This window comes from Salvelinus fontinalis, chromosome 25 (assembly GCF_029448725.1).
Source record: "Salvelinus fontinalis isolate EN_2023a chromosome 25, ASM2944872v1, whole genome shotgun sequence".
NCBI lineage: Eukaryota > Metazoa > Chordata > Actinopteri > Salmoniformes > Salmonidae > Salvelinus > Salvelinus fontinalis.
The window spans coordinates 33,003,726-33,029,300 of NC_074689.1; the positions used below are offsets into that span (position 1 = coordinate 33,003,726).

The 25,575-nt window shown below is 45.1% G+C and overlaps 1 protein-coding gene across 1 annotated transcript in view; it reads left to right on the plus strand.

Moving 5' to 3' along the window:
* qtrt2 (queuine tRNA-ribosyltransferase accessory subunit 2) overlaps positions 1-23,349 on the plus strand; it is a 39,344-nt gene extending 15,995 nt beyond the window's left edge. The window contains 8 exon segments of the mRNA XM_055882268.1: positions 9,015-9,091; positions 9,757-9,966; positions 10,133-10,329; positions 17,795-17,898; positions 17,901-17,966; positions 22,812-22,929; positions 23,111-23,279; positions 23,281-23,349. Of these exon segments, the coding sequence (XP_055738243.1) occupies positions 9,015-9,091; positions 9,757-9,966; positions 10,133-10,329; positions 17,795-17,898; positions 17,901-17,966; positions 22,812-22,929; positions 23,111-23,279; positions 23,281-23,349 (1,010 nt within the window).
* The last annotated feature ends 2,226 nt before the right edge of the window (positions 23,350-25,575 follow it).

Here is a 25,575-nt window from a genome sequence, read left to right on the forward strand (position 1 = left end):
TCGAGATTTCCTATCGTCCGGGAAATAAGAACACCAAGCCTGATGCTTTATCCCGTCTCTTTAGTTCTCCTGTGGTTTCTACCGAACCCGAGGGGATTCTCCCTGAAGGGCGTGTTGTCGGGTTGACTGTCTGGGGAATTGAGAGACAGGTAAAGCAAGCACTCACTCACACTGCGTCGCCGCGCGCTTGTCCTAGTAACCTTCTGTTCGTTCCTGTCTCTATTCGTCTGGCTGTTCTTCAGTGGGCTCATTCTGCCAAGTTAGCTGGTCACCCCGGCGTTCGGGGTACGCTTGCTTCTATTCGCCAGCGGTTTTGGTGGCCTACTCAGGAGCGGGACACGCGCCGTTTCGTGGCTGCTTGTTCGGACTGCGCGCAGACTAAGTCAGGTAACTCTCCTCCTGCCGGTCGTCTTAGACCACTTCCCATTTCTTCTCGACCATGGTCTCAGATCGCCTTAGACTTTATTACCGGTCTGCCTTCGTCTGCGGGGAGGACTGTGAGAGCCGCCAATAAACGTAGGATTAAGAGTCCTAGGTATTGTCGCGGTCAGAGAGTGTGGCTTTCCACTCGTAACCTTTCCCTTACGACAGCTTCTCGCAAGTTGACTCCGCGGTTCATTGGTCCGTTCCGTGTCTCTCAGGTCGTCAATCCTGTCGCTGTGCGACTGCTTCTTCCGCGACATCTTCGTCGCGTCCACCCTGTCTTCCATGTCTCTTGTGTCAAGCCTTTTCTTCGCGCTCCCGTTCGTCTTCCCTCCCCCCCCTCCCGTCCTTGTCGAGGGCGCACCTATTTACAAGGAACGGAGGATCATGGACATGCGTTCTCAGGGACGTGGTCACCAGTACTTAGTGGATTGGGAGGGTTACGGTCCTGAGGAGAGGAGTTGGGTTCCTTCTCGGGACGTGCTGGACCGTTCGTTGATTGATGATTTCCTTCGTCGCCGTCAGGGTTCCTCCTCGAGTGCGCCAGGAGGCGCTTGGTGAGTGGGGGGGTACTGTCATGTTTTGTCTTTGTTCATCATGTCTTGTCCCTGTGCTTCCCTCTGCTGGTCTTATTAGGTTCTTTCCCTCTTTCTATTCCTCTCTCTCCTCCTCCCTCTCTCCCTCCCCCGCTCTCTCTCTCTATCGTTCCGTTCCTGCTCCCACCTGTTTCTCTTTCTCCTAACGACCTCATTTACTCTTTCACACCTGTCCCCTATTTTTGCCCTCTGATTAGAGTCCCTATTTCTCCCTCTGTTTTCCGCTTCAGTCCTTGTCGGATTCTTGTTTGAGGTTAGCTGCTCTGTGTCCTTGTTCCGCCCTGTTGTGTTTTTGCATTTGTCAGATGCTGCGTGTGAGCAGGTGTCTATGTCAGCTACGGTCTGTGCCTTCCTGAAGCGACCTGCTGTCAGTGGTCGCGTCTCCAGTCGTTCCTCTCTACTGACAAGAGGTTTTCAGTTTCCTGTTTTGGATTACCTTTGATAAGATCCAGGAACATCATTGTTTGTTTAAGACTGGAATAAAGACTCTGTTTCTATTACGTCGCTTTTGGGTCCTCCTTCATCAGCATAACAGATGTCCTACCCGATTTGCCAAAACTATAGTTTGTTAACAAGAAATGTGTGGAGTGGTTGAAAAACAAGTTTTAATGTCTCCAACCTAAGTGTATGTAAACTTCTGACTTCAACTGTATGTCACCCCCTCTGGTTCCTTCCCTAGGCATCATTGTTTCTGTTCCCGTGTCTTGTCTTCCCGACTCTCATTGTACATCGTTACACTAATGAACTTGAAGCAGCAAGAATGATTTGCAGGTAGAGACAAATAAATTGGTAATCAATTATTGGAAAGGAAAATGTGCAGCGCTCACTCACCATGATTTGCGTACGTTTCGCCTTTTCCTCTTCAATGATTATACCTTTTGTTGATCACCTCAACTCACGTTGGTTGAGCGCCCTCCACTTCTTTCCATTATTGATATTTAAATCCAATCTAAGTTTATTGGTTGCGTACACAGAGTTGCAGGTGCAGTGAAATGCTTGTGTTTCTAGCTCCAACAGTGCAGTAATAATACCTAGCAATGACATAATCCAAAAAGTTTTTAAAAAAGAAATAAAGAAATGTTATAAAGAGCAATATATACACTGAGTGTACAATACCTTATGAACACCTGCTCTTTCCATGAGATACTTACCAGATGAAAGCTATGATCCCTTATTGATGTCACTTTTTAAATCCACTTCAATCAGTCAATATGATGGGGATGAGACAGGTTAAATAATAATTTTTAATCCTTGATACAATTGAGACTTGGATTGTGTATGTGTGCCATTCAGAGGCTGAAATAGCAAGACAAAAGATGTAAGTGTCTTTGAACAGGATATGTTTGTAGGTGCCAAGCGCACAATTTTTGTCAAGAACTGCAACGCTGCTGGGTTTTTCACGCTCACCAGTTTCCTGTGTGTATCAAGAATGGTTCACCACCCAAAGGACATCCATCCGTTTGGCCCAACTATGGGAAACATTGGAGTCAACATGGGCCAGCATCCCTGTGGAACACTTTCGACACCTTGCCATGCCCCGACAAATGAAGGCTGTTCTGAGGGCAAAAGGGGGTGCAACTCAATATTAGGAAGGTGTTCTTAATGTTTTGTACACTTGGTGTACATACAAGGTGGCAAAAGAGTTCTCCAATGACTCCAATGCTTCCCCCAATTGTCAAAAAGTAGATCTCTACTTCAGGACTCCCGAGTGGCGCAGCGGTCTGAGGCATTGCAGCTCAGTGCTAGAGATGTCACTACAGACCCTGGTTCGATTCCAGGCTGTATCAAAACCGTTCGTGATTGGAAGTCCCATAGGGCGTCGCACAATTGGCCCAGCGTCGTCCGTGTTAGGGTTTGGCCGGGGTAGGTCGTCATTGTAAATAAGAATTTGTTCTTAATAACTGACTTGCCTAGTTCAATAAAGAAAAAATAGAATAGCTCATTCCATCTCATCCCACATATGCTCAATTAGTTTGAGATCTGGTGACTGGACAGGCCATTGCAAGAAGCTGAATTCACTGTCATGTTCATGGAACCATTTCTGGACAATACTAGCCTTGTGGCATGGGGCATTATCCTGCTGAAAAAATCAATTTGCAGATGGATACACTGCTGCCATGAGAGGGATGCACCTGACTGGCAATGATATTTAGATATCCTGTGGCATTCATATGTTCCTCCACTTTTATCAAGGGACCCAGTTTTTGCCATGAAAACACACCCCACACCATCACCAGCCTGCAATGTTGACAAGCGGCATGATGGATGCAAGTACTCATATGGTTTTCCTCCTATCAGCGTGAAACAGCAGGAAACAGGATTCATCACACCAGGCAATGTGTTTCCAATTCTCCAGTGTCCAGTGTTTTCGTTCCTTAGCCCACTGCAACCGCAGTTTCTTGTTTTTTGCTGCAAAAAATGGAAGGTCGTCGGCTGCCATACCCCATTTGTGTCAAGGTACGATAAGTTGTGCATTCTTTTTATGTTTTTTTTGGCACCAATGGTGTACTGGACGGTCAGTTGCTTTACACAACACGGGAAACCGTTGAGTGTGAAAAACCTACCAGCATTGCAATTCTTGACACACTCAAAACTACTGCCATACCCTGTTCAAAGGCACTAAAATCTTTTGTCTTGCCCATTCACCCTCTGAATGGCACACATACACAATCCATGTCACAAGGATTTAAAATCCTTCTTTAACCTTTCTCCTCCCCTTCATCTAAACTGATTGAAGTGGATTTAACAGGTGACATCAATAAGGGATCATAGCTTTCACACTGTTAGTCTGTCATGGAAAGAGCAGGTGTTCCTAATGTTTTGTACACTCAGTGTATATATATATATATATATATATATATATATATACACACACTTCTTGGCCTTGAGTCTTCTTCGGTATAACGCTACAAGCTTAGCACACCTGTATTTGGGGAGGTTCTCCCATTTTTCTCTGCAGATCCTCTCAAGCTCTGTCAGGTTGGATGGGGAGGATCACTGCACAGATATTTTCAGGTCTCTCCAGAGATGTTCGATCAGGTTCAAGTACGGGCTCTGGCAGGGCCACTCAAGAACATTCAGAGGCTTGTCCCGAAGCCACTCCTGCATTGTCTTGGCTGTGTGCTTAGGGTCATTGTCCTGTTGGAAGGTGAACCTTCGCCCCAGTCTGAGGTCCTGAGCACACTGAAGCAGGTTTTCATCAAGGATTTTTTACGTTACAGCGTTGTTCTGTAGGTGCAATTGATCTGACACGCCCAACGAGGAGAGGTAGGTTACTGAACTTGAAACAGTGACTGCTGAGAGTGTGGAAATAATGCGACAAAGAGGTTCTTTTAGTAGAATAGGTAGGCTTACGCATACAAAGCAAAATGACGACCGTTTCCAAATAATCTGTGGGACAACAAATAATTTCATTTTATAAAAAAATATAAACACAAACAAACAGAAATAACACGATATCTAAGGAAGTCTCTAGATTTTGCTCGCCTGATTTAAAGTCTCTCATGATAAGCTGTAGACCACGCTATCTACCTAGAGTTTTCATCTGTATTTTTCGTAGTTGTCTACATACTACCTCAGTCCGACGCTGGCACTAAAACCACACTCAATTAGCTGTATTCCACCATAAGCAAACAGAAAAATGCTCATCCAGAGGTGGCGCTCTTAGTGGCCGGGGACTTTAACGCAGGGAAACATAACTCAGTTTTACCTCATTTCTATCAGCATGTTAATGTACAACCAGAGGGAAAAAAACTCTGAACCACCTTTACTGCACACACGGAGACGCGTACAGAGCTTTCCATCGCCCTCCATTTGGCAAATCTGACCATAATTCTATCCTCCTGATACCTGCTTACAAGCAAAAATATAAGCAGGAAGCACCAGTGACTCGGTCTATAAAATAGTGCTCAGTTGAATCAGATGCTAAATTACAGGACTGTTTTGCTATCACAGACTGGAATATGTTCCGGGATTCTTCCGATGGCATTGAGGAGTACACCACATCAGTCCCAAGCTTATAAGAAATCCCGCTATGCCCTCCGACGAACCATCAAACAGGCAAAGCGTCAATACAGGACTAAGATCGATTCATACTACACTGGCTCCGACGCTCGCCGGATGTGGCAGGGCTTGCAAACTATTACAGAATACAAAGGGAAGCACAGCCAAGAGTTGCCCAGTGACACTAGCCTACCAGACGAGCTAAATAACTTCTATGCTCGTTCCGAGGCAAGTAACACTGAAACATCCATGAGAGCATCAGCTGTTCCAGATGACTGTGGGATCAAGCTCTCCGCAGCCGATGTGAGTAAGACCTTTAAACAGGTAAACATTCACAAGGCCGCAGGGCCAGACAGATTACCAGAACGTGTACTCCGAGCATGCGCTGACCAACTTGCAAGTGTCTTCACTGACATTTTCAACCTGTCCCTGTCTGAGTCTGTAATACCAACATGTTTCAAGCAGACCACCATAGTTCCTGTGCTCGAGAACACTAAGGTAACCTGCCTAAATGACTACCGACCCATAGCACTCACGTCTGTAGCCATGAAATGCTTTGAAAGGCTGGTCATGGCTCACGTCACACCATTATTCCAGAAATCCTAGACCCACTCCAATTTGCACACCGCCCCAAAAGATCCACAGATGATGCAATCTCTATTGCACTCAACACTGCCCTTTCACACCTGGACAAAAGGAACACCTATGTGAGAATGCTATTCATTGACTACAGCTCAGCATTCAACATCATAGTGCCCTCAAAGCTCATCACTAAGCTAAGGACCTTGGGACTAAACACCTCCCTCTGTAACTGGATCCTGGACTTCCTGATGTGCCGCCCCCAGGTGGTAAGGGTAGGTAACAACACATCTGCCACGTTGTTCCTCAACACAGGGGCCCCTCAAGGGTGCGTGCTCAGTCCCCTCCTGTACTCCCTGTTCACTCATGACTGCACGGCCAGGCACGACTCCAACACCATCATTAAGTTTGCCGATGACACAACAGTGGTAGGCCTGATCACCGACAACGATGACACAGCCTATAGGGAGTAGGTCAGAGACCTGACAGTGTGGTGCAAGGACAACAACCTCTCCCTCAACGTGATCAAGACAAAGGAGATGATTGTGGACTACAGGAAAAGGAGGACCGAGCACGCCCCCATTTTCATCGACGGAGCTGTCGTGGAGCAGGTTGAGAGCTTCAAGATCCTTGGTGTCCACATCACCAACAAACTAACATGTTCCAAGCACACCAAGACAGCCGTGAAGAAGGCATGACAAAACCTATTCCCCCTCAGGACAATGAAAATATTTGGCATGGGTCCTCATATCCTCAAAATGTTTTACAGCTGCACCATCGAGAACATCATGATGGCTTGCATCACTGCCTGGTATGGCAAATGCTCGGCCTCCGACTGCAAGGCACTACAGAAGGTAGTGCGTAAGGCCCAGTACATCACCGGGGCCAAGCTTCCTGCCATCCAGGACCTCTATACCAGGCAGTGTCAGAGGAAGGCCCTAAAAATTGTCAAAGACTCCAGCTACCCTAGTCATAGACTGTTCTCTCTGCTACCGCACGGCAAGCGGTACTGGAGCACCAAGTCTAGGTCCAAGAGGCTTCTAAACAGCTTCTACCCCCAAGCCATAAGACTCCTGCACATCTAATCAAATGGCTACCAAGACTATTTGCAAGCCCCCCCCCCCCCCCCACTATCTATGCATAGTCACTTTAATAACTCTTCCTACATGGTACATATTACCCCCGCACGGTGCCCCCGCACATTGACTCTGTACCCGTACCCCCTGTATATTTATTTATTTTGCTCCATTGCACCCCATTATTTATATTTCTACTTTGCAGATTCTTCCACTACAAATCTACCATTCCAGTGTTTTACTTGCTATATTGTATTTACTTCGCCACCATGGCCTTTTTTTTGCCTTTACCTCACCTCATTTGCTCACATTGTATATAGACTTATTTTTCTACTGTATTATTGACTGTATGTTTGTTTTACTCCATGTGTAACTCTGTGTTGTTGTATGTGTCGAACTGCTTTGCTTTATCTTGGCCAGGTCACAATTGTAAATGAGAAAGGTGAAATAAATAAATAGAGCCCTGCTATTGTTATGTACTTCTGCTCTTTAAATACTGTTATTCTTATCTCTTACTTTTTTGGGGTATTTTCTTAAAACTGCATTGTTGGTTAAGAGCTTGTAAGTAAGCATTTCTTTGTAAGGTCTATGCCTGTTGTATTCGGTGCATTTGACAAATACTGTTAGAGCCAAATAGTCTATTTGTATACAATAACCAGAGCATTATTAGTTGAATTCTTAGTGTAGACATTATTGGAGAGGAATACCCTCCTTGCGGCGGTGCGGTGGCTACGGGAGGAGGAAAGGTTATTTTGAGGAAGTCGGGCCTAAGTGGAGTCTTGGTTAGACGGGGGAGCGGTAAAGTTTTTTGACCGCACTTGCTCGCACTTACTCACATTATATTGTGAATAGCCTTCATTTATTGCACATATAAGTTATTAGAATTAGAGGAATTATAAGGAACATTTTCGTTTTCCCATCTTTTATATTAGAAAGTCTGTAAGTTTAAATGCTTGAACGAAGAAGCATCCTTTTGTTTGTAACTTGCAATCCGAAGTGCCACACTGCCATCATCTTTACAGACATGCAGTAAAGCCTGCGGCGAGTGTGTGTCCGAAAGAGCCCCTCTCTCGCCAGGACAGTGGTCATATTTATTGGATGGAATAGAGAAAATATGCCACTATAAATACCATTTGATTTGAACACAACATAACCACCCGATACAGACCATAACACACCTGTCCATGAATGCACAAAAACATACAGTAGCCTCGCCTTTCAATACACATATAGTGTACATATCAAAAAAATTCAAACCCGATAAAACATATTTTCATCCTAAAGTTGTCTGTGACTCGCCCACAACAAATGCAGACCTCTAGCTTAGTGTATATCCTATTATACATACAGTACTGTGTGACCATGCATTATTTCTTGCAAATGCACGTTGGTAAAAGTGTCTTTAGTTTCAAGCACACACTCATGTACATAACATTCTATATTTTTTCTCTCAGTTTAACTACAAAATGCTTAGGACATAAAGAGAAAAGTTACTGTGCTCCTGAATATTTAGGAGAGGTAGAGGCAGAAGTGCGTTATTGAAAAGCGCAATCCGCCTTAGACCTTTCTAAAGCTGAGTTCACACATACCGCCCAATTCTGATCTTTTTTCAACTAATTGGTCTGCTGACCAATCCCATCAGATCTTATCACAACATCCCTTTCTCAGCGCTGATCTGATTGGGCAAAAGATTGAAAGAAAGATCACAATTGGGCTGCCTGTCTAAATGCAGCCTTTGAGCACCAAATATATTCCCCAGATAAGTCCTGAATGGCTTTGAAACATCCCTCATGTTGGAGAGTAAAAACTCATCATGCTCTAACAGAGATGGCTAGCTTTAGTGTGGCACCACTGAGCCGAATGTTTCCTGCCTCTGGGCAAGCCAAGTTGAAATGAGAAAATGTAATTACCGTCCCAGCACCTGTTTACATGCAGGGAATTATTACATTTTGTCTTGAGGAGGGCAGCAAGGGAGCAACCTGATTGGCTAATTAAAAGTGAGCGTGTCACCAGTGCTTGTTGTTGTTGTTTGGGTTCTGGTTTTGTCACCCTTTGATTTTCTCTCACAGCTGGCCTCTGTGATAAGGCCACGCCTCCTCTCTTTCACGCCATCCAGGTTCACTGTGTAATTAACAGAATGAACTAACTATGTGACATTACCACCAGCTCTTTGTATCTGCCTTCTGCTGCTGTGTGCACTCTTACACTGTCTAGTTTAGTAGTCAATGCACCTTTTACTCTTGCTTCTGTAAACATTGTTGCTGTGCTGTCTATTCTGCAGTAGGATGAATGATTTGTAGTGTTATGCATGTTGTAATGCTGCGGTTTACCTTTACAGGTCTTCATGACACAGTGTTGTACTGCTCTCGCCACAACCCTGTGACCTCAGTCCCCCGAGGTCACATCATCAACAAGGTTAGAGGTCATGTTTTGGTTTTAACTTATCCATCACTATTTTAAATCAAATCAAATTGTATTTGTCACATGCACCGAATACAACCTTACTGTGAAATGCTTACTTACAAGCCCTTAACCAACAATGCAGTTTTAAGAAAAATAAGAGTTAAGAAAAATATTTATTGAATAAACTAAAGTAAAAAATAAAAGAGCAACAATAAGAGAACAATAAGGAGGCTGTATACAGGGATACCGCCTTGCCGTCAGAGGCTGAGCAGTTGCCATACCAGGCGGTGATGCAACCAGTCAGCATGCTCTCGATGGTGCAGCCTTTTGAGGATCTGAAGACCCATGCCAAGTCTCCTGAGGGGGAAAAGGCGTTGTCATGCCCTCTTGTCTTGGTGTGTTTGGACCATGATAGTTTGTTGGTGATGTGGACACCGAGGAACTTGAAGCTCTCAACCTGCTCTACTACAGCCCCATCGTTGAGAATGGGGGCGTCCTCGGCTCCCTTTTCCTGTAGTCCACGATCAGCTCCTTTGTCATGATCAGACTAAGCATTGGTGTCTGTCTAGAGGCTTTACATGTCTGGGAGTTTACACAAATGTGTGTGTGTGTGTAGTTGTTGCTGCTGCTGTGTATGTCAGAGTTGACAGAGTTAACACTGCCTATTATTGTCTCAGACGGTGTCTGTGTGGGGTAGTGGCGGTCGTATCAAGCTGACGGTAGCTAAGTTCATGGCTCTCCAGAAGGCTGTGCAGCCAGACCTGTACCAGAGCATGGCAGACGGAGAGACCTGGCAAAGCAACACGTCTCGCAAGAGGGTTCGCAAGTCAGTGGACCGCACCCTGGCCCACCTGGGCGACTGTCTGATACTGCACAGCAAAACACAGGTCTGTCTGGGACTGATGCTGCTGCAAATTGATGATACTCCCAATATTACAGGAATTAAAAAGTTAACTTCCATGTGTTGTGGCAGTCATGTATTAGCTTACTATACAGACACAGGCTACTTTTTGACACTGTCATAATCATCTCTGTGCTCTCTGTGCTCTCCAGGAGCTGAATGGGGTGTAGGTGTTGGGGGTGGTGGAGGGAGGGGATGTTCTGGAGGAGAGGGTGCGGTTGGCCAGGGAGATGGCCAAGCTGCCAGTAGGAGGATTCAGTCTGGACGGGCTCCATACTGCAGCCATGGAGACACACCCCCGGACCCAGCTCATCACCGCCATCAAGGAGCTACCTGAGGACAAACCCAGGTGTGTGTGTGTGTGTGTGTGTGGGGTGGGGTGGTGGTGGTGGGGGGGGGGGGGGGCCCAGGGGTCCCACTTTAAACAAATTACATTACATTTCATTTCCATTTTCCTTTTTAGTCATTTAGCTGACGCTCTTATCTAGAGTGACTTGCAGTTAGTGCATTCCTCTTAAGACAGCTAGGTGAGACAATCATTTATCACAGTTCTAGTAAGTGCACTTTCCTCAATAAAGTAGCTACTGTATCAGCTAAGTGAGCACTAGTAGGAAAAGACTAGTGTTAATCAAGATTCTGTGTGAAGATCTTATACATGCTTTATATATAATTCAGAAACTCTTGATAAGCTTATCATCTAAAACACTCACACTTTTACAGATGCACAGTCGAGAGAATCCTGTCGGGCTGTATCACCGCCTGGTACGGCAATTGCACCACTCTCAACCACCCTCAACCCTCAAAGGCTCTCCAGAGCGTAGTGCATTCTGCACAACGCATCACCGGGGGCAAACTACCTGCCCTCCAGGACACCTACACCACCCGATGTCACAGGAAGGCCATAAAGATCATCAAGGACAACAACTACCCGAGCAACGACCAGTTCACCCCTCTATCATCCAGAAGGCGAGGTCAGTACAGGTGCATCAAAGCAGGGACCGAGAGACTGAAAAACAGCCTTCGTGTCTTAAAGTAAAGTCATTTCTCTTTGTTTATTTGAGCTGTTCTTGCCATAATATGGACTTGGTCTTTTACCAAATAGGGCTATCTTCTGTATACCAACCCTACCTTGCCACAACACTTTTTTGGTTACGACAGGATTCCATGTGTTATTTCACAGAATGTAGAAAATGGTAAAAATAAAGAAAAACCCTTGAATGAGTAGGTGTGTACAAACTTTTGACTGGTACTGTATATACATACACACAGTTGAAGTCGATTGATTACATACACCTTAGCCAAATACATTTATCAGTTAGGATCACCACTTTATTTGTGAAATGTCAGAATAATAGTATAATAGTTTCTTTCATCACATTCCCAGTAGGCCAGAAGTTTACATACACTCAATTAGTACTTGGTAGCATTGCCTTGAAATTGTTTAACTTGGGTCAAACGTTTCGGGTAGCCTTCCACAAGCTTCCCACAATAAGTTGGTTGAATTTTGGCCCATTCCTCCTGACAGAGCTGGTGTAACTGAGTCAGGTTTGTAGGCCTCCTTCCTCGCACATGCTTTTTCAGTTCTGCCCACAAATTTTCTATGGGATTGATGTCAGGGCTTTGTGATGGCCTCTCCAATACCTTGACTTTGTTGTCCTTAAGCCATTTTGCCACAACTTTGGAAGTATGCTTGGGGTCATTGTCCATTTGAAAGACCCATTTGCGACCAAGCTTTAACTTCCTGACTGATGCCTTGAGATGTTGCTTCAATATATCCACATAGTTTTCCTACCTCATGATGCCATCTATTTTGTGAAGCGCACCAGTCCCTCCTGCAACAAAGCACCTGTCACGGCAGCCTTCCCTCTCTTCACTAAAAGAGGGGGTGAAACAGGGATCGGACCAACACGCAGCGTAGCCAGTGCTCAACATGTTTAATTAAACAAAAAAACAGTGAACACTTACAACGAACAAAAAATAACAAAGTGTGGCAAACCGAAACAGTCCTATCTGGTGCAGAACACAAACACAGAGACAGGAAATAACCACCCACAGTCCCCAACACAAAACAAGCCACCTATATATGATTCTCAATCAGGGACAACGATTGACAGCTGTCTCTGATTGAGAACCATATTAGGCTGGACACAGAAACAGACAAACTAGACACACAACATAGAATTCCCACCCAGCTCACGTCCTGACCAACACTAAACAAGCAAAACACACAAGAACTATGGTCAGGACGTGACAGCACCCCCACAACATGATGCTGCCACCCCCGTGCTTCACGGTTGGGATGGTGTTCTTCGGCTTGCAAGCCTCCCCCTTTTTCCTCTAAACATAACGATGGTCATTATGGCCAAACAGTTCTATTTTTGTTTCATCAGACCAGAGGACATTTCTCCAAGCATACAATCTTTGTCCCCATGTGCAGTTGCAAACCGTAGTCTGGCTTTTTTATGGTGGGTTTGGAGCAGTGGCTTCTTCCTTGCTGAGCGGCTTTTCAGGTTATGTTGATATAGAACTCGTTTTACTGTGAATATAGATACTTTGTACCTGTTTCCTCAAAACATCTTCACAAGGTCCTTTGCTGTTGTTCTGGGATTGATTTGCACTTTTCGCACAAGTATGTTAATCTCTAGGAGACAGAATGCGTCTCCTTCCTGAGCGGTATGACAACTGCGTGGTCCCATGGTGTTTATACTTGCGTACTATTGTTTGTACAGATGAACGTGGTACCTTCAGGCATTTGGAAATTGCTCCCAAGGATGAACCAGACTTGTGGATGTCTACAATTTTTTTTCTGAGGTATTCATTGATTTCTTTTGATTTTCCCATGATGTCAAGCAAAAAGACACTGAGTTTGAAGGTAGGCCTTGAAATACATCCACAGGTACACTTCCAATTGACTCAAGCGATGTCAATTAGTCTATCAGAAGCTTCTAAAGCCATGACATCATTTTCTGGAGTTTTCCAAGCTGTTTAAAGGCACTGTCAACTTAGTATATGTAAACTTCTGACCCACTGGAATTGTGATACAGTGAAATAATCTGTCTGTAAACAATTGTTGGGAAAATGACTTGTGTCATGCACAAAGTATATGTCCAACCGACTTGCCAAAACTATAGTTTGTTAACAATAAATTTGTGGAGTGGTTGAAAAACGCGTTTTAATGACTCCAACCTAAGTGTATGTAAACTTCTGACTTAAACTGTACATACACTGAGTGTAGAAAACATTAGGAACACCTGCTTTTTCCATGACATAGACTGGCCAGGTGAATCCAGGTGAAAGTTATGATGGCTTATTGATGTGACCTGTTAAATCCAATCAGTGTAGATGAAGGGGAAGAGACAGGTTAAGGAAGGATTTTTAAGCCTTGAGACAATTGAGACATAGATTGTGTATGTGTGCCATTCAGAGGGTGAATGGGCAAGACAAAAGATTTAAGTGCCTTTGAACGGGGTATGGTAGTAGGTGCCAGGCGCACCGGTTTGAGTGTCAAGAACTGCAACGCTGCTGGGTTTTTCAAGCTCAACAATTTCCCTGTGTATCAAGAATGGTCCACCACCCAAAGGACTTCCAGCCAACTTGACACAGTTGTGGGATGCATTGGAGTCAACATGGGCCAGAATCCCTGTGGAACGCTTTTTACGCCTTGTAGAGTCCATACCTCGAATAATTGAGGCTGTTCTGAGGGCAAAAGGGGTGCAAAAGGGGTGCAACTCAATATTAGGAAGGTGTTCCTATTGATCTGGCTGCAGACCCCTGCAGTACTTCCGTGGACTCCACTTTGAGGACCTCTGTTATAAAGAATGTATAAAGTGTGATATAACAGTTCCCACTGTAGAGTACATTGGCAAAAATGACATTATTACCTGTCTATTACGACTATACCGTCAAATCACAACAGCCATCTGCGGTTCTTCCCCGTGCTCCTTCACAGCATCGTGTGTGTGTGTGTGTGCTGCAGCTCTTCTTCCTGTTCACCAGGCAGCTGCTCTCTATTTCTCTCTCTCTCCCTCTCTCTTCTCTCTCCTGCTCTCATCCCGGCTGCTTCACGGCAGTTAAAGTTAGTGGCTAAATTTATCAAAAACTCTCCGATTAAAAACTCTGAGGCTGACTTAAAAATATCTGAATATGTTGCTAATCGTTTTCAGGGGAAGAAAAGTAGCTGGCAGGGATCTGAAGATCAAAGCTGCTGAGTTGGCTACCCTGCCCATTAACTCTTCATAGACTCTAGCTAGCAGAGGTTTGAGTGCCCCCCCTACACCAGCTCCAGTTGCCAGCTTTAACCCTTTTTACACTTTCCCTGTCTGCACCCACACTCCCCTAAATATAATATGAATGCTCTTTCATTCCACCACACTCTTACTCCTTCCCTCTCTCCTACCCTTACAGACCCAATTCTTTCTTTCTCCTTCCTTCCTTCCTTCCTTCCTTCCTTCCTTCCTTCCTTCCTTCCTTCCTTCCTTCCTTCCCTCACTACTCCCCTTACAGATCCAATTATTTCTTTCTCTCTCCTTCCCTCACTCCTCCCCTTACAGACCCAATTCTTTCTTTCTCTCTCCTTCCTTCCCTCACTCCTACCCTTACAGACCCAATTCTTTCTTTCTCTCTCCTTCCTTCCTTCCCTCCTACCCTTACAGACCCAATTCTTTCTTTGTCTCTCCTTCCCTCACTACTTCACCCCCAAAAGCAGCATGCTTTTCAAAACAAGCCATACCCCCCTTAATGCTTTTTAGTTATCTCCCTCTTCTCTCCTCTCTGCATTCTGTCTCTCTTATCTCTCTCTACTTCTCTCTGTTTATTCCCTGCTCCAGTGTGTCTGTGTGTCTGCAGGTGTCTCTCCTCACCTCTCACTCACAGACATATGACCAGGTGATGGGAGCGGACTAGCTGGCCAATTAGTGGCTCTAATTGAGTGATCATGTGACACCCTTCACTGTGTGACAGATTATGACCCCCCCCATACAGATCCTACCTTTAAAACGTCTCCTGTTATAAGTTATAAACCCCCCCACCCCCCACACACTCAACCCTAAGACCCCCTAGCATGCTGATTTTACTCTCAGTGGGAGACTAAGAAAAATACAGACTCCCCTCCCTCCACCTCTCTCCCATCACTCTGTGCTCATTGTGCTCACTCCAGAATCCCCAGGAAACCATGGTAACCCCTGACTTCCCTCCTGGGAGCCATGGCAACCCCACTCCTCTTCCAGCTGCACTGGGAATACTGGCCTGGCGGAGAGTAGACTCAAACTTCCCCCAAAGCGCCCAGTGCCCCAGCGTTTGGGAGACCTCTGTCCTATTCCCCCTTGCCCTGGAGGTAAGGGAGCCGACTGGGGCTCTGGGGTGGCGAAGGGGCAGTGGAAAGAGAGAGAGTGGTGCTGCATGCCGTATCCGAGACCTCCAGATGCTCTCTTTGAGGCCATACTGGGATTCCTTAATGAAAAGAGGCTGTGCTTGGTCAGACTGCCCCTGGGTTGTGGTGGCACTGGGAGATACACAGCCTCTCTTTGGGCACCATGGACTCATTATGGGATGGTAAATTGGGTTTGGCCCTGGAACCTCAAGGCAGAGGGCCAGAGAGAGACGGTTAACTGAAACCTAAGTGAGAAAGACAGAGAGATTGAAAGGGAGAGTGAGAGAGAGGGGAAAATAAAGAGTGATTTTGAGTGGGGTGGGTTGAGGTGGCTTGGAGGAGGATGAGGGATGATGGGGGATGCAATCTGTTTGTCTGCTGTGTGAACATGCATCTGCTCTGTGTGTGGATGTTCAATGTTGGTATTGATTTTGTTGTTTACGTGTGTGTGCGTGTGCGTGCGTGTTAGAGCGAGAGATGCTGCATCTGTAGTGCTTCAGGGAGAGCACTGCTAGATGAGATAGATGGGTAAGAGTATGTCCGTTTGTCTGATAGACTGCATACTGCCTAATAAGTCAACCAATGTGTATTGATCATTGATCAACAGTGTAATACATTTATATCTGTTTTTCTGCCTGTTTGTGTCACGGCCGTCAAAGGAAGTAGACCAAAGTGCAGCGTGGTAAGCGTACATATTCCTTTGATTTAGGATGATGTCGACAAAAACAATAAACAATACAAAACTGACCGTGAAGCTTAAGGCTATAGTGCCAACAAACAAAGACAACTTCCCACACTGAAAGGAGGGAAAAGGGATACCTAAGTATGGTCCCAATCAGAGACAACAGTAGACAGCTGTCCCTGATTGAGAACCATACCCGGCCAAAACATAGAAATACAAAATCATAGAAAACAAAAAAAATAGAATGTCCACCCCAAATCACACCCTGACCAAACCAAATTAGAGACATAAAAAGGCTTTCTAAGGTCAGGGCGTGACAGTTTTGTCTGCCTACCTGTCTGTGTATATGTGTTTGTCTGTAGCAAGGTTTCCATTAGCCAGTAATAGCCGGCTTTCGGACTATAATTCTTTTTTAAAAGCTGATAAATACCAGTTGATGGAAATAGATGTGACTGGTCATGCTTATCAGTCTATAGCTGAATTTGCATCATTTAGTGGAATTAAATGTGTGTGTGTACAGTATATTCATTATGTATCTTATCACATGCGTACAGAGTACAGATACAGAGCCTTTGAGAGGAAAATCTGTCCGACAGCAGGAGAGCTGCTGCGACAGCTTCTCAAACACAAAATGCATATGTAATGGAAAGCAGGCTTCATTACCGTGTCACACATCACTTTGCAATGAACTGGAGGCACTATACATTTTGAAAACATACTCAATAGTTTGAAACTTTCATGTTTTACTACATATTATGAGGCATGTCTTACTTTGTTTCAAAGCAGCCTAGCCAAAATCAGACCATATCCATGGAGGCAATTATTTTATATCAACTTTCTCTCATTGTCCAGTAGCCAAAGGCACAATACTAGTCATATTAACAACCCATGTTAGTTGTTGCATCTTTAGATCTCCCCTCTTTCTACATTTCTAATGGATATTTCCATCTCTGTCACATGAAACGGCTCACATGTGCAGTGCGCTTTTGGCAACAGTGTTTTCCCGCTAATTGCATTATGGAACGAACATTTGTGCGTAGCCTCCTGCCTTGTGTGCATTGCTGCACTGATAATGTGAAAAAATAATAGTTGATCAACATTAAGCAAAACGTTCTCGTGTGGCTCAGTTGGTAGAGCATGGCGCTTGCAACGCCAGGGTTGTGGGTTCAATTCCCACGGGGGGACCAGGGTTCAATTCCCACGGGGGGACCAGGATGAATATGTATGAGCTTTCCAATTTGTAAGTCGCTCTGGATAAGAGCGTCTGCTAAATGACTTAAATGTAATGTAAATGTTCTGATCTGTTGCATCAGACTCATTGCTTTTGAAAGTTTGGTTATGTAGTCTAGGCCTACTGGTTGAATTTGGGATCTATCATCCCACAACTGTCCCAGAGTGTTTGGAGTAGGCTCGCTGTTTCTCCACAAGCTGACCAATAGAATAGGTCAACTTTTCTACTATGGGAGATAGTAGAATGATTTAAGCTGGTGGTTTTGCTGTTTGTTACTCGTCTTGTTGAGAGTTGTTCTAACATGTTCAGTGTACATCAGAATTCAGTAAGAAGGTCCGCACATCGTTGCATCCTCAACTTGCATGTTCTGTAAATATTAATTACCATAATATCATCTAAATGTGATTTCTGTCATTCTGAGCAACATGGTTGGACGGCCTAATCAGGTCCGGTAAATTAAAATGATGCTGGTCAAATGTCCGGCGCCACATTTTACTAATAGAAACCCTGGTCTGTTTGTATGTGTGTGCCAGGCTGCTGCATGGCTTGGGGCGGCCAGACGAGGCGCTGGCGTGCGTGGAGGTGGATCTGTTTGAAAGCTTCTTCCCCTTTCAGGTGACAGAGCGAGGCTGTGCCCTCCCTTCCCCTTCAACATCACCACTGACCCAGAATCCACAGGTGCTGGTGTAGAGGCACCCCCAACTGGTCAGGGTGTTCCATAAGCGCCATCTTCCTGCAGGGGTGAAAAAAATGTGGTATGCATGCCAGCAAAGCCACTACACAACACAACACTAGACAATACATTAATTGCACTATAATGGTGACAAACGGTGTCCACAAACTATTTGGGCCTACATAAAGCTGTCCCAACAGCAGAGTCCCAACAGCTGTCCCAACACCTTACCACTGCTACACCTGGCTATCAGCGGAACCTTGTCTGGCAGCAAAACGGTTCATTCAGTGTCATTTACTGCCTTTAAAAAAAACATTGCTGATATGGCTGACTTGCTTAATTAAACAAATGTGGTTTCTACTGACAATTGTGATGTACAAACTATGGCATAAGGGGACGAGAAGCGGATAAGAGGCAATCCGTAATTTTGATTAAGACATTAATGAGCGCGCTAGAACGGATGTAGCGTTAGTCAATATAACTATTTGTTTAGCACTTTTGAAAGGTACAGCGACAGAATTCAGAACATGGGCCATTCTTACAGTATTTTCCCTGTACACCAAGTCAGAACCATAGGATAAATAAAGGGGCATATAAACAGACAATGAAAGCTCTTACAATATTCTATGATTACATTTCGCTAAAACAGGTTATAGTCTACATGTGCACAACCAAGTTAGAACAGTAGACCAAATTAAGAGGTGAAAATAGACCAAATTATTAGGGTGAGGCACATTGAATGCCGTTTGGGTCTTTGCGTATAAAGAAAGATACACGTCATATAACACTATTTGACACGTTAAATAAGATTTTAATTTGATATGTGACATAACACAATTCTATTGTAGAATGTTGTGTGTGCTGAATTTGCACATGCAAGCCAAGCGCCACCACTACTATCAGTAGCACTGTCAAGCTGTACAATACCGTGTTTGTGAAAATAGACCAAATTATTAGGGTGAGGCACATGGGCTACTAACAGCTTACTACACAACATACACTTAGTATTACTTTCTTAGCTACAGTATACATATCTCCCTGGCATATCGCATCATTTATGCAGCAGCATCATTTTTTAAATTATTATAATTTTTTTACTCACCTTGTGAAGGTGGCATGGCAGTCCTTTGTGGGCAAAGTTTGTCATCAAACTTCGTCATTAAAGTCTGTCATTCTCTGGATTTATGGTTGGAACTCGGGAAAAAAAACCACACAGCCACTCTACTGAATAGCAGGCTAGTGATTGCTTTGCAATGCTTGCAGTTAGCCACTGATTCCACTCATTGTTGAATTTGCAATTTCCAACTTGTTGTGTAACGTTACTCTTTATGTCCAATGGCCGATGAGCACAGATTCGTTTTATCTATAATTTCTCTTTATTATTTATCTTCTTATGACAAGGATTAAAAATTATTTGCCAGTAGATTGTCGACTTTATTCATGATGATGACTGCTAGCTAAAACTTTGAAAGTAAGATGTTGACATGTTCCGTCCAATCAAAGCTACTGTACTTATAACGTGATTTTACCTAATTTTATCTGTGGCCAATGACCTTGAGCCTTCTTGGAAGGGTACTTGTAATTTAACTATATCGCAGGACCCAAAGGGCTGAAATTTTGGATGTCTACCCTTACTAAGGACTTAAACTTGGCAAGGACGTAGTGTCCCCATGAGTGACGGAAAACTGAGCCAATCACGGCGCAATGCTCCTATTTTCTGCTGGCTCGCCCCACCACAGAAAGCTAGGTTGAAACACCTGCATTTTGGAGCTTCCTCACTCAAGAAAGCAAAAAAGAGACCATGTTTGTATACGGCTTTATTAACTCAATGATATATTTTATTACATTGTTTGCAAACGGATATGTGACACGTATTAATGCCAAAATAACATGCAAAACAGGCAACCCCTAAAATAAAAATTATATATACGTATTTATACATTTATTTATTGATTTGTTGTTATTATTATATTTTTTTGCAAAAAATGTGGGGCTCAAAACAGAATGACGGGTCGCCACTGATTGCCAGCCAAATACCTTACTTCTAACCCTTATATGGCTGGCTACTAAAATGCCTTTAACACATTGGATGTAGGTGTCACGCCCTGACCTTTTAGAGAGCCTTTTTATTTCTCTATTTGGTTAGGTCAGGGTGTGATTTGTGTGGGCATTCTAGTTAGTCTATTTCTTTGTTTGTTTCTTTGTATGGTTCCCAATCAGAGGCAGCTGTCTATCGTTGTCTCTGATTGGGGATCATAATTAGGCAGCCCTTTTTCCCACCTTCAGTTGTGGGATCTTGTCTTTGTATAGTTGCTGTTTAGCGCTACAGAGCTTTACGTTCGTTTGTATTTTTATTTTTTGTGTCATTTTAAATCAAGTAAAATGTACTTACCATGCTGCACCTTGGTCTCCTTCTAACGACGGATGTAACAGTAGGTCCATTATCATTCCTACAAAGTTCTGATTTGGTTTTAGTCATTTTAAAGTATATTGAGTTTGTTTCCCCCCCAAGACAAATGGGGCCCAGAATTCCCTGAGGGACACCATAGTGAATAGGTGCTGCGGATAGTACTGAACCACCATGCTCACTGAGAAACGTCTACCACATACAGTAGATATTACTTGAACCAGTCGAAGGCAAAGCCTTAGATTCCCACCCATCTTTCCGTGCTGTGAAGTGAGCGGAAGCCACTGGATTTTTTCAAATAAGTTGTTCATACTCAAATAAGCCACCAATTGCTTGAAAACAACTTTTTCTAGAATCTTGGATAAAAAAGGAAGTTCAGAGAGAGGTCTATTACTGCTCAGTGAGGAGGGGTCTAGATTGGGTTGTTAAGGAGAGATTGGACTAGAGCAGTTTTAATAGATAGAAAGTGTCTGTTTCTTTGTAATTGCGCCTCGCTGTGTGTGTGACCACAAATATTGACGTTGTTTGTTTGGTGGAATAAGAGGCAGTATCAGTCAAATAAAATAACTGGGTGAAGAAACAAACCCAACGGGTCAGATGGTCAAATGAAATCAATGGACGATCTCACTGTTACCCCAGTAAACTATTGAATTATGCTCGCCGTTAGTCTCTGCTGAAGGAAAAGAAAACTCAATATGATTAAAGCGTTCCTGAGGGAAATTGAAGCCTCCCGTGAGAATGATACATTTTCTGGTTGATAGCTGTAAAAGTTTCTATATCAGGCCAAAGTAACAGATTCTGATTTAAAAGTTGGGGATCAGACTGGTTTAGACAGACAGCAGTAATACATTCTGGACGGGGGAGTGTAATGGGGTTCACTGGAGGTGAGTGTGAGGACAAGACTGGGGTCCATCAGCTAAAGAGGCGAGGGCGTCCAAATCCCCTCTCAGCCAATTAGAGGGCTCCATGGGGAGGTGGCGACTCACTCTCACTCTCACTCCCACTCTCACTCTCACTCTGCCTCTGTCTCTCCCTCCATTTCTCTCTCTCTCTCTTTACTCTGCCTCTGTCTCTCCCTCCATCTCTCTCTCTTTACTCTGCCTCTGTCTCTCCCTCCATCTCTCTCTCTTTACTCTGCCTCTGTCTCTCCCTCCATCTCTCTCTCTTTACTCTGCCTCCGTCTCTCCCTCCATCTCTCTCTCTTTACTCTGCCTCTGTCTCTCCCTCCATCTCTCTCTCTTTACTCTGCCTCTGTCTCTCCCTCCATCTCTCTCTCTTTACTCTGCCTCTGTCTCTCCCTCCATCTCTCTCTCTTTACTCTGCCTCTCTCTCCCTCCATCTCTCTCTCTTTACTCTGCCTCTGTCTCTCCCTCCATCTCTCTCTCTTTATTCTGCCTCTGTCTCTCCCTCCATCTGTCAAACTCTTTCTACCTTTCTTGTACATCCATCTCTCCTCCTCCCTCTCCCTCTCCCCCTCTCTCTCTCTCCCTCCCATGTCCAATTTTACCTCTCTCGTTGCCCACCTCCTTTGTCCCCTCATCCCCCCCTTCCTTGTCATGTTTATTCTCTCCACTCTTGTTTTCACCTTTATCCATCCCCTTCTCACTCTCCTCCCTATTTATTATATACATGGGCTCTTCTCCATCTCCACCAATCTCTGTTTTGCTATGCCCACCCTCTCTCTCACTCTATCCCTCTCTCCATTCCTATCTCTTCTCTTCTTTGTTTCTCTCTCTCTAACAGGATCAATCAGTTTGCTCTCTCTCCCGCTATCTGCTCCCTCTTTGTTTATGTCCTCTCTGTCTCTTTCTTTTTCTCTCCTTCTCTCTCTCGCTCTCTCTCTCTGTCTCTTATTCACTCTCTCTTTCTCTTCCTCTCTCACTCTCATCCTATCTCGCACTCTCTTTCTCTCTCTCCCTCTCCCTCTCTCTTTCTCTTCCTCTCTCTCCCCTTCTTTGTTTCTCTCTAACAGGATATCTCTCAATTTCAATTTAAGGGTCTCTCTGCCTCGCTTTCTCTTCATCACTCCCTCTCTCCCTCTTCCTCCCTCTCTCTCTCTTTCTTTCTCTTCCTCGCTCTCTCTCTTCCTCTCTCCCTCTTTCTCCCTCTCTTTCTCCTTCATTCTCTTCCTCTCTCCATGACTGGATCATTCTGTTTGCCCTCCTGTTGACCTTAGCTGCTCTCTCTGGGTGGTGGTGCCTCATAACTCTTTGACAGAGTGTGTGTGTGGGGGGGATTGGAGGGTTTTGTGTTTCGGTGGATGGTGCAAATACTGATATTCCTTTGTTGGAGAGGAGAAGAGCGTGAAATTAGAACACAATGGACCATAATTGGTTTAGGATGTATGGGTTTAGGGCATGATCTGACTGCTGTGGATTTTGGAATGTGTGGGTTTAGTGAAAATATAAGATTGGTGTAGTTTAATGGGTGTGGCATAAGGGATTGATTTGATTGGTGCGTATTTTGGCAGTTGTGGAGTCGGACAAGGACAAGCCAGATGCTGGCATAGGTGAGACGACTGGAACTGATCATCCCCAAGAAGACCAAACCAAGATGACTCCTTTTAAAATCAACCTGAAAGATGAGAGGTTTGTGTCCATGAGTGTCAGTTAGTGTGTGTACTATACACACGTGCCTCTGTCCCTTGCACTCTACTCAAAGGAACATGGTGTGTTTGTGTGTGTGTGTGTGTGTGTGTGTGTGTGTGTGCACATGTATGTGTGTCTGTCTGTCTGTTGTCTGTCTGTGCCCTAGACCTCTGCTCTCCAGGTACAGAGATGACTTCAGTCCGCTAGTGGAGGGGTGTGGCTGCTACCACTGCAGGAACCACAAGAGGGCGTGTCTACGCCACCTGCTAGTGACCAATGAGCTGCTGGCTGAAGTCCTGCTCATGCTCCACAACATGGCCCACTACTGCGCCTTCTTCACCGCCCTTAGGGGGGGTGCTGGCCAGCGACAGGCTGGACCTCCTCAAGAAGAGAGTATTACAAGGACTAGGTAGGAGGTGAGCAGGGAGGGGGTTGGGGAGAAGAATAGGTAGATTAGTTAGAGAGGTAAAGGTAGGGAGGGGCTGGGGAGAAGGATAGGTAGATTAGTTAGAGAGGTAAAGGCAGGGAGGGGGCTGGGGAGAAGGATAGGTAGATTAGTTAGAGAGGTAAAGGCAGGGAGGGGGCTGGGGAGAAGGATAGGTAGATTAGTTAGAGAGGTAAAGGTAGAGAGGGGGCTGGGGAGAAGGATAGGTAGATTAGTTAGAGAGGTAAAGGTAGGGAGGGGGCTGGGGAGAAGGATAGGTAGATTAGTTAGAGAGGTAAAGGTAGGGAGGGGGCTGGGGAGAAGGATAGGTAGATTAGTTAGAGAGGTAAAGGTATGGAGGGGGCTGGAGAGAAGGATAGGTAGATTAGTTAGAGAGGTAAAGGCAGGGAGGGGGCTGGGGAGAAGGATAGGTAGATTAGTTAGAGAGGTAAAGGTAGGGAGGGGGCTGGGGAGAAGGATAGGTAGATTAGTTAGAGAGGTAAAGGTAGGGAGGGGCTGGGGAGAAGGATAGGTACATTAGTTAGAGAGGTAAAGGTAGGGAGGGGGCTGGGGAGAAGGATAGGTAGATTAGTTAGAGAGGTAAAGGTAGGGAGGGGGCTGGGGAGAAGGATAGGTAGATTAGTTAGAGAGGTAAAGGTAGGGAGGGGGCTGGGGAGAAGGATAGGTAGATTAGTTAGAGAGGTAAAGGCAGGGAGGGGGCTGGGGAGAAGGATAGGTAGATTAGTTAGAGAGGTAAAGGTAGGGAGGGGGCTGGGGAGAAGGATAGGTAGATTAGTTAGAGAGGTAAAGGTAGGGAGGGGGCTGGGGAGAAGGATAGGTAGATTAGTTAGAGAGGTAAAGGTAGGGAGGGGCATGGGGAGAAGGATAGGTAGATTAGTTAGAGAGGTAAAGGTAGGGAGGGGGCTGGGGAGAAGGATAGGTAGATTAGTTAGAGAGGTAAAGGTAGGGAGGGGGCTGGGGAGAAGGATAGGTAGATTAGTTAGAGAGGTAAAGGTAGGGAGGGGGCTGGGGAGAAGGATAGGTAGATTAGTTAGAGAGGTAAAGGTAGGGAGGGGCATGGGGAGAAGGATAGGTAGATTAGTTAGAGAGGTAAAGGTAGGGAGGGGGCTGGGGAGAAGGATAGGTAGATTAGTTAGAGAGGTAAAGGTAGGGAGGGGCATGGGGAGAAGGATAGGTAGATTAGTTAGAGAGGTAAAGGTAGGGAGGGGCTGGGGAGAAGGATAGGTAGATTAGTTAGAGAGGTAAAGGTAGGGAGGGGCATGGGGAGAAGGATAGGTAGATTAGTTAGAGAGGTAAAGGTAGGGAGGGGCATGGGGAGAAGGATAGGTAGATTAGTTAGAGAGGTAAAGGTAGGGAGGGGCATGGGGAGAGGATGGAATGGAAGGGTTATTGGGAATGGGGAAGATAGCATAAAAAGGAGGGAGTGTAGAGGGATCCAGGTGAAAGTGTAGGGAGACGTTTCTCTCCTTCTTTCAAGAGTGATCAGTGGGTTTGACAGTTGGCTAGATGAAAGCAATGTTACCATTGAATTGCTCTCACCTATCCAATCATGTCAGATCAGTCATTCATTCGAGGCAGTCAGGATGCATTTTTAGAGAACTCTAAGGGGAAATTGGCTCTGCAGTGGGCGGAAGTCAAGCATGTCAACAAATCAAAACGATATGACAAGAGGGAGGGTTGGAGGGAAACCTGGGGTGAGGAGGAGGGAAGTTGGAAGGAGTGGGAGGTGAAAAGAGCCAAGGAGGACAGTTGCGTATCGTTTTGAGCCCTCTCCCATTGAGCCTGCCTGCTGCCACCAAGTCCAGGTCAGCGGATGAGTAAGTTCCCCAGGACTCATTAACATAACGAAGTGGAGCGCAGACCAGTGGGACAACAAACAGCCCAAATAGAGTTTGGAAGAAAAAGGCAGGAAACCTCCCTGGCCCTGCTTCTTCCTGAAATACATTAACAAGATGCGTACGAAACAACCCCGCTTCAGGCTTGGGCAGTGGCTATGGTAAAGAGGAAAGGAAGCCACTACAGACGTGTTGATCTTTGGTGTGTGGCCTGGCCTCCGTTGAGCACTACCTCTGATGCTGTCAGCGCAGTCAGCGACTGCTTTATTTATCTGGTTTTCATTTACATCAACCTCACGTCCCTTTTTGTCTGTAATTCATATTTTCCAAGTATCTGATGTAGGATGGGGATGTGATTTTCCCCCT